Source organism: Pteropus alecto, unplaced genomic scaffold (assembly GCF_000325575.1).
Source record: "Pteropus alecto unplaced genomic scaffold, ASM32557v1 scaffold109, whole genome shotgun sequence".
Lineage (NCBI taxonomy): Eukaryota > Metazoa > Chordata > Mammalia > Chiroptera > Pteropodidae > Pteropus > Pteropus alecto.
The window spans coordinates 5,426,679-5,440,189 of record NW_006494608.1 but is presented as its reverse complement, the minus strand read 5'-3'; the positions used below and the strand labels follow the sequence as shown (position 1 = coordinate 5,440,189).

At 35.9% G+C, this 13,511-nt stretch overlaps 1 protein-coding gene across 1 annotated transcript in view; it reads right to left on the bottom strand.

The window, feature by feature from the left end:
* HECW1 (HECT, C2 and WW domain containing E3 ubiquitin protein ligase 1) overlaps positions 1–13,511 on the bottom strand; it is a 486,667-nt gene that overhangs the window by 136,135 nt on the left and 337,021 nt on the right. The window contains exons 11-12 of the mRNA XM_006925348.2: positions 9,605–9,706; positions 4,551–4,701 (exon numbers count right to left, since the gene is read on the bottom strand). Of these exons, the coding sequence (XP_006925410.2) occupies positions 4,551–4,701; positions 9,605–9,706 (253 nt within the window). The remainder of the gene's footprint in view (positions 1–4,550; positions 4,702–9,604; positions 9,707–13,511) is intronic.

The following is a 13,511-nucleotide window of genomic DNA, read 5'->3' as shown; positions in this document are numbered from 1 at the left end:
GAGAGAAGTGACCCAATTCAAGAGATGTTTAGCAGTAGAATTTGTAATAATTTTATATGTACACTCAATAGGATTTGGGATCTGATTGAATATGTAGGTTGAATAAGCGGGGTGGCAATTGTGATGTTCAAGGCTTTCACTTAGACAAGGGAGGAGGAAATGCCAACACTGAAAAAGGATAAGAGAATGGGCAAGTGAGGAGGAAAGATTTTCGTGTGGATTTGGACATGTTGACTTGGAGGTCCTTAAGGTCACACGAGTGACAATAGCCAGGAGAATGTTGCTATATGGGTCTTATGCTCAAGAAAGAGTTGCTGGAGTGGAGGAAGAGGCATGAAGTGGAGGAGGAGGGCGAGTCCATGTAGCTCTTTGAATAACCAGGTCTTCAAGTATAATCCAAGATGGGGGCAAGGGAGACACACCGTTACACAGACAAAATCTGCTGTGGCAGGGCTTCTGAAAACCAATGACATCTTTCCTTAACCTTAAAGAGGAATTTTTTCTTCAAGTGTGGTCTCCAGACCACTTGCAAGAAAATCATCTGGGTGATCATTATAATTACAGAAACTGAAGCAAAATCAAACCCTGCATTTCTAACAAGTTCTTCAGGTACTAGTATCTACATTTTGGTGTGAGAGTCACTGGTCTGGGGCTTTTTTAAAGTTTTATTTTACTTAGGGAGACTCAGTCATTCACTCTTGAGAAGTTACTGTGAGGCCTTCCTGAGCCGGTCTCATATAAGACAATGTGGAAGGGGTCAGAGATGAGCAAAGAATTATATTGGGGATGAAAGAAATACTAGTGTTTATTTACCACTTCAGTGTTTCTGTGGTAGGGAGATGGTGGGGAAGGTAAGGATGCCAGTCTGTAATGTTCTGCAGGAACTCGGGGAGTGAAGCCATGCCATAGTGGGAGGGACAGAATGTGACAATGAGAAGCTGCCTAAGTGGGTAACCTTGCCCAGGGAAAGGAAAGGGGCCTGCCAAAGACCAAGGAATCTTCTGTCAGGAAGACACCTTAAATGGTTCATGACAGGTTGCATTTCCACAAATAGCTCAACAGTATTTTTGGTTCTGCATGCTCTTCTAGAACCTTACCACTCTCTTATTAAGAGATAGAATCAATGTTCCCTCCCCTTAAAACTGGGAAGGTCTTGTGGCTATCTTGACTAATAGAAGATACAGTTAAGTGGCAGTTTGTGATGGAACACAACGGCTGTACTATGAGGAAGCCCAGGTCACATGGAAAGTCTATGTGTAGGTGTTCTGACTGACCAAGCCAATGGCCAGCATTAACCTCCAGATATGTGAGTTTCCAGCCCTAGTCACCCTCTGACTGTAACCATAAGCTACCCTGAGAGAGAACCACCTTGCTGAATCTAATCAACCATGAGAATCATGAGAAATAATGCTAATGATGATGATCATAATAACAATGATGAAAATAAATTATTGTTGTTTCATGCTACTAAGTTTGGGGTGGTTTATTACTCAGCAAAAGATACCTGGAACAGGGCTTAGACAAATGTCAAGTTGTAGTTTCTCTTTTCCTTCCCAACTGAAGTGATCATAAAGGAGAATTTTTATGAGTAAATACAATCTTATTTGATGATGAAAATGTTAGCAATTTCACAACCTGTTTCATGTGTCCTCAGTTGAACCTTGGTTATCTCAAGCCTTACTGAGTCAACAGCTTCAAATTCCAGGTTTGAGGTCCCATCCCTGATCTTTGATGAAGTGTAGTGGCATCCTGAGAAAGCAAGATACACAGAAGTATGTGTGGAAGAACTTAGCAAGGGCAGAACTGCAGCCTCAGAGGCTTTCTCTGCTTTAAAGATGAGAGAGGGAGTCAGAAAGCTAGGTCTCTTCTATTTCATCAAGAATTGTCTTTTAGTGCCTTTCCTATTTTTTTTTTTTTTTTGCAGCAAAAGTTTAACTATTTATATTATGTAATAATTTTATGGAAATTGGTGAGAAATTCAGCTGGAATACCTAATTTGTTAATGGACACACACCCACAGGAATACACAAAACAAGAAAAAAAAACCTTCCAAAACTAAGCCAAAGCAAACAAAAACAAAGCCCAAGAACAAATAATTCTCGTGGGAGGAGCTTCCATTGGTAAAAGAAAAGCTCATGGAAACAAAAGTTGAGTCTTCCTCCAAGAACTAAAATATAAAAACCACTGAAATACGAGGAACACCTTAGCAAAAACACACCGAAAGGCGGTATGGAAGTGAAGCTGTTGCTGCTAGCAGTGAAGCATAGAACCACCTTAGAAAACATTTAGGCATTGATATCAAATATCAAAGCCATGTGAATCTCTCCTGGCCTGCTCTTTTGGGCACTGAACCCTAAGGAAACATTCTATCACAAGACAATACTAATATTTAAGAGTCTATTGGGCCTTATCTAACATAGTGATAAAAAGTAGTAAAAAAACATACAACAATAAGGCAAATTAAGTTAACTAAATTACATTTATTCATTGGAAAACTATACAACTATTTAAATGATAATCTTAAGACTATGTAGCAAATATGAGAATGTGTATAATGTAAGTTAAAAGTGAATATAAAACTAACTAGACATTATAACTATGCAAGGACTGCGCATGCATGTGGAAATTTTTTTTTAAAAACTGAACCTTGTAGTAGTAGGATTATAGATCATTTTTTCCATTTAAAAATTCCATTCCTTGATAGAACAATAATTTTATTCAAATAACTAAAATTTCGACTTTGATTATTTAAAATGATAATACCTATTTATATTTTCTGCTTGCTTAATAAGTATGTGTGAAGATAGAGTTAGTTAATTCAGAATATTCTGAAAGTTTAGGAATTAACTAAATTGCTGAATTGGGAACAGTTTTGTGCAGAATCCTGTTTAACTCTGGTACCATACTAGGCACTGGGAGAGGGTATACAGAAGAATAAGGTGGGGAGGTATGGACTGTAACAGAGGTAGACATGATTGATCATGGGGCTGTAGAAGAGATGACTACAGGCTTTAAGTGGAGGATTCTGGGAAGGTTTCAGAGACCACGTGACATTTGCATCGGGCCTTTGTAAGACAGAGATGTGTACCAGGTAAGGCAGGCAATGAGGGACTTCCCTGCAGTGGGAGCATGTGGCAAAGGCTTTATAGGCTGGGAAGGGTATGCTAAGTTTGGGGAGTGGTCGAGTTTGAACATAGTCACTGCACACTGCTTTTGTGTACTCTGTATTTCTCAGTGTACATCTCCTTGAAGAAATACATTTGATTTTCACAATCACCTTGGCAAGAGTCAAGGGAAACTCCTTGCAAGACTGAGAAATATTTCTGTTTTCCTGTGAGACAGTGATTGTTGTAAATTTTTCCTGATAAGTGAAGGTTATCAAAAAATGACCCCTTTGTGTTATTGCATCTGCAGTGAATAAAGACTGGCAGTGTAACTTTATGTGGCTGCCCTATCATGGCAAATCACTGACGAAATTTAAATGCTTGAAAGCAATAGGTTAAGGTAAGTATTGAAGAGTCTGAATACTTAATTATCTCAAGGTTATCTGTCCTTCCCTAAGTAGTTTTTTTTTTTCTCAAGTCTCTAAATTCTTTTTCTTTTTATCTGTCCAGATGGAGGTAGCAGATACAACTTCCTATTCAGCAAAGTTCGGCTATTGATAGCAAATGTCCTTTGAAAGTTAACTGTATCAGCCAAAAAAAAAAAAAAAAGGACAATTTAGTCCTATTAAAAATACCTAGAGACAAAAAAAAATTGAACTTCTGGTTATTGTTGTACACAGAGAAGCATGCTTTAGGTGAAAATCATCAGGACTCTTTTATTGCCTGAGCATTTGAAGACAAAGCATGGGAGAAATGCTATTTAGGATTTTGTTTACAGGTTAAAAATGAAAATGACATCCTACAATTTCATTACTAAGGGTTTAGTTTTTAGACAAAACAATTCTCAAAAATGTTTTCAAACATTTCTTTTTCTAAGATGAAATCTTTTTAAGAATTAGTGTTTTTGAGTATATAGCAAATATGGAACCAGAGTAGACATAAATACAGTGATATATGAGACAGGTTTTCTCCAGGAAGCTTTTCAAAGTCTATGGAACCTATCCTTGAAATGTTTTCAACTGTTGGAATTCCAGGCCCTTTTGGGAATCTATGACAGATATGGATCAGTCTAGCAAAAAAAATGCACATCCACGTATAATTTTGTATACAATTTCTAGAGGGTTCATGGAACATTGACACCCTCGGTGAATACCTGGGGTAGGAGTGTGGGCCTCCATGAGTCCCTTGGTTAAGAATATCTATTATCAAGCCTGGGACATCAAGAAGTTCAGAAGATTCCCCATCTTTAAATGACACTCAGGCTTAGCTCCTCTCCTGCCACCAAATTCTAAATCTAGCTAAGTACCTACTATGAAAGGGTTTCTTAAGATACAAAATTACTCTCCAGCCTCTTCATACATCTAAGCAGAAAAGTGTAATGGGTTTCTTTAGCTGTCATTCTCCTTTCACTGTGGTTTATAGGGATTCTGCATGCTGTTCACCAACCGCCTGTTGAGTTGCTCCATCTGCTGGATGGACCCTGATCTCTGCATCCCATCAGGAGTGGCTGGTGCTGTTGGACGCTGCCAGGTGGTTGTACGGTTAACATGGTCCACATAAAAGACCCGCCCATGGCTGTCAATACGAGCTTCCCAGTCTAGTGTATAAGAAAAAGGCAAAAAGAAAAATCAAGAACAAACTACTGATCCGTGTGAAACAGATACCACCTCCAGGTCTTCTACAGGTAGAACTCACCTTTGGTTATTTGCTGAAGGTCAAACCCTGCTCACAAAATCTGCCACGACTTCTGAGGCATTGGCATTGAATTGACATTTCGGAAAAGAGCCTACTGGACTCAGATTCTCTGCTGGGCTATTCTAAACAGTAACTGTAGTTATTTAAATATGACCTATGTTAAATTGTAATAATTTCTAAATGGAATGTCTAATATTTATTTTATTTCTTTCTTTAAAAATTTCCATCCTGTCAATCTTGTTGGCTATTTAAATGACAGCTAGAAATGTCTTTCAGTGAGACCTGACACTGAGATGCTGGAGAATTTTTTCTTCGCTAAATCTGATAGAAGGTAGCTAGTCGGGGGAGGAAGTAATGGCCCTCATATTAAAGCCAGTTTTAACTACAATTCTAAAATACCACACATGTAACTTTAGATGATCTCTAATACTTAGTAATTTTAATTGATTGCCATTCGTCTTGAGAGAAAGAATACCTAAGGTAATGCTACACACTTTAATGTATCAAGTGACTTTGCAAAGTTGTATTTTGTAAATTCACAGTGTATAGTTAATCCATTTGTGGCTGCCAAATAGCTCTTGACAAAAACAAAACAAAACCAATAACAACTATTGACAAACATCAAACTTTTAAATACCTCTGTTGATAAACAACATCTCAACAGTAGAAGGACCTGAAGACAAAAATAAGTTCCTTCACTTTTCAAATTTAAATAACAATCCAAAAGGTAGAATAACAGATATACACAACATAATACATGTATGGGGCTGAGATGGAGAAGGATGGATGAAAAAAATCCTCAAAACTGAGAGAGCTGGCTGTTAATATGTACATATCTGAGCTTAACATGGAAAAGCAATGTTTGCTGTATAGAAATGGACAAAGCTTTTAGAGTCTACATATAAAAATGTGATGGAAATAACAACTTCATAATAAAATTATGCTGAAAAATGAATTAAGCCGAAGAAGAAAAAGCCAAAATGACTGCAAATGAAGGAAAACAATTCAGCCTTTTAAATGAGAAAAAAAACATAGCTTTTTGGGAATAGATCAGATATTAACAATTCTATTGTAAAAATTACAATTCAGGTAATGCAACAGCAACTCTCAATTTTTTTTAATGAAAAACAATATATTTAGTATTTTTTGAAGTTTTAGGTATACGTTTTATTTGTGAATATTATGACTTATGTCTGACATTTACCTGAGGAATTGCCAAATAATGCCCAAAGAAAACCAAAATATGAGAAAACACCAAATTTAACTTATAAGACAAATTGAAAGGAAAATCTAGTCAGATTATATAAATATATTCTAGGATCTTTTGATTAAAATTAAAATTCTAGATAATCCAGCCATCAACTGTTAGTTGTAAATGTTAATAAGCTTGTTGATTAAATTGTATATATGTGTAACTACTTGGTAATTAATCTTGATCTACAAAATTTGAAATTTTGGTGATTCCCAAAATCAGACATTTTTTTTCCTTGAAACCAACATGAGTTATCCAACAAAGAATGAGCTTTAATCCTTGAAGAGCATGGTGTTAATCGATTCAATTGAACAAAATCCTCTTATCACTCACTATGAACTAGAAACTATGGCAGGTCTTGAGGGCACATCGCTGAGTAACACATGTGCCTGCCCTCCAGATACTCACAGTAAAGGAAGGATTCCTTCAAAGACAAGACACCAGTCTCATAAATTATTTAAAAAAAAAAAAAAAAACCTAGAGAATTGTGTGGCAATAATAATAATTTCTCTCTGTAAGTTTCAATACTTCTAAATCATTAATGGAATAGAATGAAAGCCAGACAGGCCCTTTTGTCAACATATTAAATATCTGGAATACATAGTGCTAATTATATATTCATAAATATTTTGAAAATAATAGCTAAGTAGAATTTAAGATCTACTTAAAGATAAACATGTTTTCTTGCTTGCTTTGTTAAAAATTAACTTTCACATATTTTATAAACTATATTGTATACATAAAAAAAATTTGAATAGAACTTCAGGCCTCAGTATGTCCTGATGGATGACCCTGTAATGTCTACAAAGACTCCTGAAAATGATACCTTTACAATGTTGAGGCAAATTAGAGTAATTCATCTGGGTCAATTTATCTGTGATTGAAGGACCTATCACATACTAAATTATATATTTTTCCATGAAGTCTAAGGACAAAGAGCCTAATAACGTGTCATCTTCAGTTATTTTACTAACAAAAGTAAAAATGTACTTTTTTTACTTTAATAACTTCAATATCTTGTTTATAGTCTGTACCTCTCTGTTGAACTTCAGTCACACCTCTAATTGCCTTCTTGATATCAGTATCTGGATGATGTCTCAAAATAACAAAATCAAAACAAAGCTTCAGAGCTTTCTCGCCAAAACATTCTCTATCTGCAACTTTCCCTTCTCAACTCAATTAAAGACAACGCCATCATTCTAGGTAAAAAAATCTTGAAGTCATTCTTGACTCCTATCTTTCTCTCACACGTTACATCCAAGCTGTCAACAAATCTACCTAAAACATAAATGTCCATAATCTGACCACTCCTCACCACCTACATGGCTCCCTTACTGGCCCAAGCCACCATTGTTTATCACCTGAGTCACTGTAATAACCTTATGTTGGGTTTCATGTTTCTATCCTTCCTCTTCTTAATTCAATGCCAAAACAGTAACCACGGAAAACATTTTAAAATATAAGTCAGACAGCATTACTTCTCTGTTCAAAACCCTACAATGTCCCCCTTTTATCTAGAGTAAAAGCCAAAGACTTTAAGTGGTCTACAAGGCCTTATGTGATTTGAGTCCTGATATCTCCCTATCTCATCATCTGCTCCAGACGCACTGTCTCCCTGCTCTTCTTCAAACCCATTAGGCAGGCTGTTCTTTTTGTTCAGAAAGCTCTTCCCCAATAATTGAGTGATGATTCTCTTACCTTCACCAAGTGTAGCATCAAATGTTGCCTTTTCAGTAAAGTTTACCTGACCACCTATTTTAAATGGCAAACCAGCTACCACCACAAACTCTAGATGCTTTTACCCTGCTCTGTATTTGTTTTTTGATAGCACTTATCACCATCTAACATGCAATATATTTTCTTAACTTTTCTTTTTCTTTTTTATTATCTATCTGTGCCAGACTAGACCATAAACTCTACAGGGCAGGGATCTTTGTATTGCTTACCTTGCACAGAGTAAGCATTCAATGAATATTTGTTGAATGGATGATTATCAGCAATGAAATCATCTACGTACTATTTGATTAAGAAAATTTAGTTGTTAGGCTTCACTAACAACTTTTATAATACTTTTCAGTGTCACGTGGACAAAAAATAGAAACCTAACTGGGGAAATTTGTTTTCATTATTTAAAGCAGTTTATATAAAGTAATTATTTAAATTAGAGTTATATTAAATTATTTATGATATCTATATGTGTAACCAGTTATTATCTAGCATGGATTAGAAGTCAATTTGGTAATAGGCTATTTTTTTGTGGGGAAAGTGTTCCTTTCCTGGAGAAAACATGTTATAGATATTTTTCAGATAAGTGTTAATTAGGAAGTATCTATAGTGGCACTTAAATTTTACTATTCATTTATGGGTAGTAAATGAATATCCATATATCAATTAATCATTCAGTAAATAAAACAAGTGTCAAAAGTTAAAGGACATAATGTTTGGCTTGGCCCACCTCCCAAAATATAGTGCTCTTTTAAATATCTACAAATTAAAAGTACTCATATTTTCTCACTGATAAATTACAATTGAGTAGGAGAAAAATGATGTGAATGCAAAATATATTACATTACCAAGAATAGATGAATTAAAGAATAATTATTTCTCCTTTTGAAAACTGTTACCACTTAATGTAAGCACAGGCAAAAGTATGTAAAGAAACATTGATTCCTAGCATCCTAGAAAGAATTTGCAGTTGTAGAATTTTTCAAAGCTTAAAGATTGTCTTTGCTTGAAAAACAAGCCTAAACCAAAACAGAGATGAAGAACTCGTGAACATACGTGATGCTAAGTGGTGTCAGTTCCTTCTTACAAATTTATTATAATGGAATAGTATAAGGTTAAAGCTAGAAGGATATCTAGAAGCTACCTAGTCCAAATCTAACATTTACAAAATGAGGAAATTAAAGCTTTACTTCACAAATTAGATAACTGAGTCACTGAGAAAGTAAATGATTTTCCCAAGTTCAAATGACTAGTTGGATAAATATTAATTACATTCTATAGTTACCAAGAGAAAATGATATTGAATTCTATCCCTAAAGATGATATTTTGTCTGGAAACCACTAAGAACTACAGAGGAAGTTTGAGGCTGTCACCTACTGATGCAAGTTAGAGTAAAAAAAAATGCAAGTTCATGGATCCTGATGGATTGAAATATTTTATTATATGGAGATGCTTATGACATAACAATCCAATGGAAAAGAATAAGATTATTTTGTCTTGAACCACAAACTTTTAAATATAAATTGTTAAAATTTAGTACTTAAGTGTTATGTATAGATTGCAAGGACTAGTCAAGTCTTATAAAAAATGCTCTTCATTTCAGAAATTGAGGGATGCTGAAAATACTGGACTGTCTCTTCAAGATCACATGTTGAAACCATTAGTTAAAAGACAAACAATTTTTATAGTAGGCACCATATTGGTTTTTGATAACAGTGTAAAGTATAAAGTTGGGGAAGAGTTTGGATGTTTACATACAAGTTCATATTGACCTGTTTAGACTTAATAGGAATAAGTAAGACATAGAGTTTAAAAACTAAAGCTTACTTGGTGGAAGAGGCTCATCGATTGTTGGGTAGTGATGATGCTCAGGCCTCAAGGAAGGAAGTTGGCTTACTGGCTGGGAATTATGGAGTATAGGACTTTCACCTATGAACAAGATAGTCAAGACATTCAAGTTTACTCATTGCTGTGGCAATGTCATCAAAAAAGCAAGACTGTAAAACAAACTACTAAAGAAACAAAACCCAAGGAGTGGGTAATCTATTTTTGTGTCTGTTCACTACATTCACAGTCATTCATGAGAGAGGGTTATAGAGGGAATTGCTTTTTTAAAACCCAAAAGAAAATAGCTGAATACTTCATGACTATGATCTATGCCACATAGACCAACATGTAGGATCAGGGTCTGATGTGAATCTTCTTGGTGAAAAGGTGGCCTCAGTAAAGGACACAAAAGAAAATTAGCAGAGCTTGACTTTAGCTCAGCAAAAGAAATAGGCCATGTTTGAGGGAAGTGCAGCATTTCTACAGTTCCATAAAAGCTCAGTGGGCCCATGCAAAATGATTGCTCCTTGCTTGAATAAGTTTCACCAGAGGGCTACCAAGAAATGTTTTTCAGATTTTGATTTTGGAATGAAACTCTTAGATGGTGACTTTCTAAGATGGGGTTAAGAAACTGGTGGCCCAAGAAGGTAAATTCCCATAGTATGGAAGCTAGGGGTTGGAGTGAGGGGCCAAAGAGCTATGGGATTTTGTGATTGTTCCAGGTTATTTTGAGGAAGAATCAGACAAGACAGGGTGCTCTGGAAAGAGAAATGGACAAAAGACGAAGGAAGTAAATAAGAGGCAGGAAGACTGAGACAGAAAAACTTGAAACTCAGAAGTGGTATAGAAGGAGAAAGATGAACATGGAGAAATTTTGGAAATAAACATATTCACAGAATGCCTTTCTCTGTTGTTATGAATATAGCTAATATTATTGTCACTCAAACTTATAATAAACTGAACAATGTTCTAAAATGGTGTCCCTATTTCATGATGTCCTTAGGTCATGGTAACAAAAGGTGTAGAGTGGCCATGTGGTTGGGAGGCTTACAGCACCAGCAATTGCAGAGGCAATTACTCTTGGTCTTTGGATAGGTAGAGAGACACAGGTCACGAGATAGACCCCATTCAGACTGGTGTCCCACTTCCCACTGCCTCACGTATCCTGATCTTGGCTTTCTTGCAATAGCCCTTATTGGCCAGAAGACAAAGATCAGGACTTCTCCTTCTTCTGCCCTTCATGGATGATGCAAATATCAAGTGTTCCATTATCCCTTGGATCAAAAAGGAGAGAAATTGTGAAAAACAGTTGTTAAGATCTTTGTGGGATCTCAAATATTTCCCAGAGTGTCCATGCATGAAAAAGATGATTATTTCTTCTCACTCTAGATCCATAAAACTGATAAAAAAATTAAAATTAATTAATTAGGAAAGAAGTTAGATGGATTTAATCTAGCAGTTTAATTGCCAGAGCTAACTGGAAAACAGAAACAGACGGGCGTTAAGGAAGGCGTCCTTTTAAACGTTAAATATATTACATGATTTCTTGTGCAAAATCTGGTATGTTACTCAAATCTTTAGGGTCCTCTGAGACTGTAAGGAAAGTCAAGGAAGGTGACCCTCATGTCAGTGCACAGCTCCTTGTGAACTGACTCTTGTTTCAAAAATGGGCTCTGTTTTTAGTGGATACCACACTTATGTCTGTCTTTATACGTGGTTAGTGTCAGAAACTAAAAAACAATGGTACAGCTGTTATGTCACCAGCTGCTGTGTTTTCAGTTTAGTTTAGTTGATAAAAAAATCAACAAACTTACCTCTCGTAATTAGTTCAAGCGATCAGGTTAATTACACCTATAAGCTAGTGGAAATATTGTCACTTGCTGTAGTTAATGGAGCAGATTTCATCTGCTTATGAACCCCAAGCAAATGCAATGATGTAACTGATGCAGGTCAGCCAAGTGAAAAGTTGGAGCACACAGAAGAAACAAGCGATTTTGTTCTGTAGAAGGCCATAGATCCACACAATCACCCTTGCCTCAATCACAAAGCAAGTGTTCAGACCTCAGAACTTCTAAGAGGGAGACATATTCCACTTGAAAAGTTAGTCTCACTGCTTATCTGCCTGGAAGAACCCTCACTCAAGGAGTGGCCAAGGGTTTTACATGTATCACCCCAGTCAGTCCTTCCAATAACCTTTAGAGGTAGATTTTAGATTTACATCCATTTTACACATAAGCATGAAGCATTTATATAACTGGCTAAGGTATCATGACTAGGAAGTGGTGGGAGCAAATATAATAAACCCAAGAGGCCTGACTCTATGACTTGAGTTCATGATCACAATATTATATTTCTCCTTTATTTGATCTGCACAAAGTTTTTAAAAACTATTTTATACTGAGGTTAAAAATAGTTTTAAAACTATTTTGTAGAAGAAAAGAAGCAAAAATTAGATAAAGAATACCTCCTCCATAAACTACTATGGACTCATCTATCTGCGCATGTCTACAGTCAGTCTACCTTGGCTATGGCAGTGAGAGAATTTGAAATCTTAGAAGTCATGACAAGAGGCAATTGTGATTCTAATGGGAGAAGAGGGCTCACATATATATATCAGGTAGGTTGTGTTGAAGTCCTGCTTTCTTTGAGCATGGGCCAGTGAGGGACAGAGACACTGTTAGCTCACGACTTACTACTGAGGGAGGGAAGATTGGCTGAGAAGTCAAGTGGCAATGTGTGTGCAGCCTTCACGAGATCAACAGTCCCTCTCAGGAATCTTCCCATTGCCCCTGGTGACCACTGTAGGGAAGTGTGCAGGTATTTCTTAACCTTTCCTGAGTTTACAGTCTTCAGAATTCAGAAATTTAGAAATTTCTTTAGAAGTTGCCCTGCAAACACTTCCACTATGGTTCTGAAATACCTTCCTATCTTTTTGTTAGGGCAGCTTCCTCTGCTGGACAAGGGCATGCCATTTCCATTTTTTTTTTTTTTTTTGCCTTTGCAAACCTGTTTTTTAATAAATGTACACTGAATTATTTTTTTAATTAATAATACATGAATTGTCTTCAAGCATGGTGGTCAAAATCTACCCCACAGGCTAAAATGGTTGACAAACTATGAACCCAGCTTTATTTTTGTATGGCTCTGAGTTAAGAATTGTTATTACAATTTTAAATGTAAAATTGTTAGAAAAATAAGCTTTTGGTGAGAACATTTGCCTACCTTTGCCCCTTAACTCACAAAACCTAAAATATTTACTATCTGGCCCTATACAGAAAAAGATTGCTGACCTCTGGTCTAAAACATCCCTAGATAGCTCCTAGTTATACCCTTTTATGTGTGTAACCCCAAATCTCCTTATACTGTAATTATTTTTGTGTTATAATTAATGAATACCTCCCATATGTTATCTGATGTCTATCTATCTTCTAGCATATAGCATTGGGCCCAGAACAAAGAGACTCAAAATATCCTTGTTAATTAAAGAAATTGTCCATCTCATTTTCGTTTTCATGGGTGCCTTTCCATATTGTATGCTACTATGATGTATTATATGTCACTATAGTTAATTGCATATCACTATGGTTTTCCTCCCTGTTTTTCTTTCTTTACCAATTTTCTTTCACTTATCCTTATCACATGTGCCACTCATCTTTTCCCTGAAATGTAGAATAGAACTTTGTTCGATGCTTAAAATTATTTTTTGTGTGCTCACTTTATTTCCTGTAAAAATGTGTAGGTGCCAGGCATTTGTTGAAAGGCTGAGAATTCAAACATAAAAAAGATACAATTCTGGCCCTTCATGAGTTTACAATGTAGTGACAATACTACCACATTTTGTTTGAAGGCTAATTTAAACAGCAGAATAGAAAAATAGCAGAATCTACATTTTTCTCTCTTAAAACAA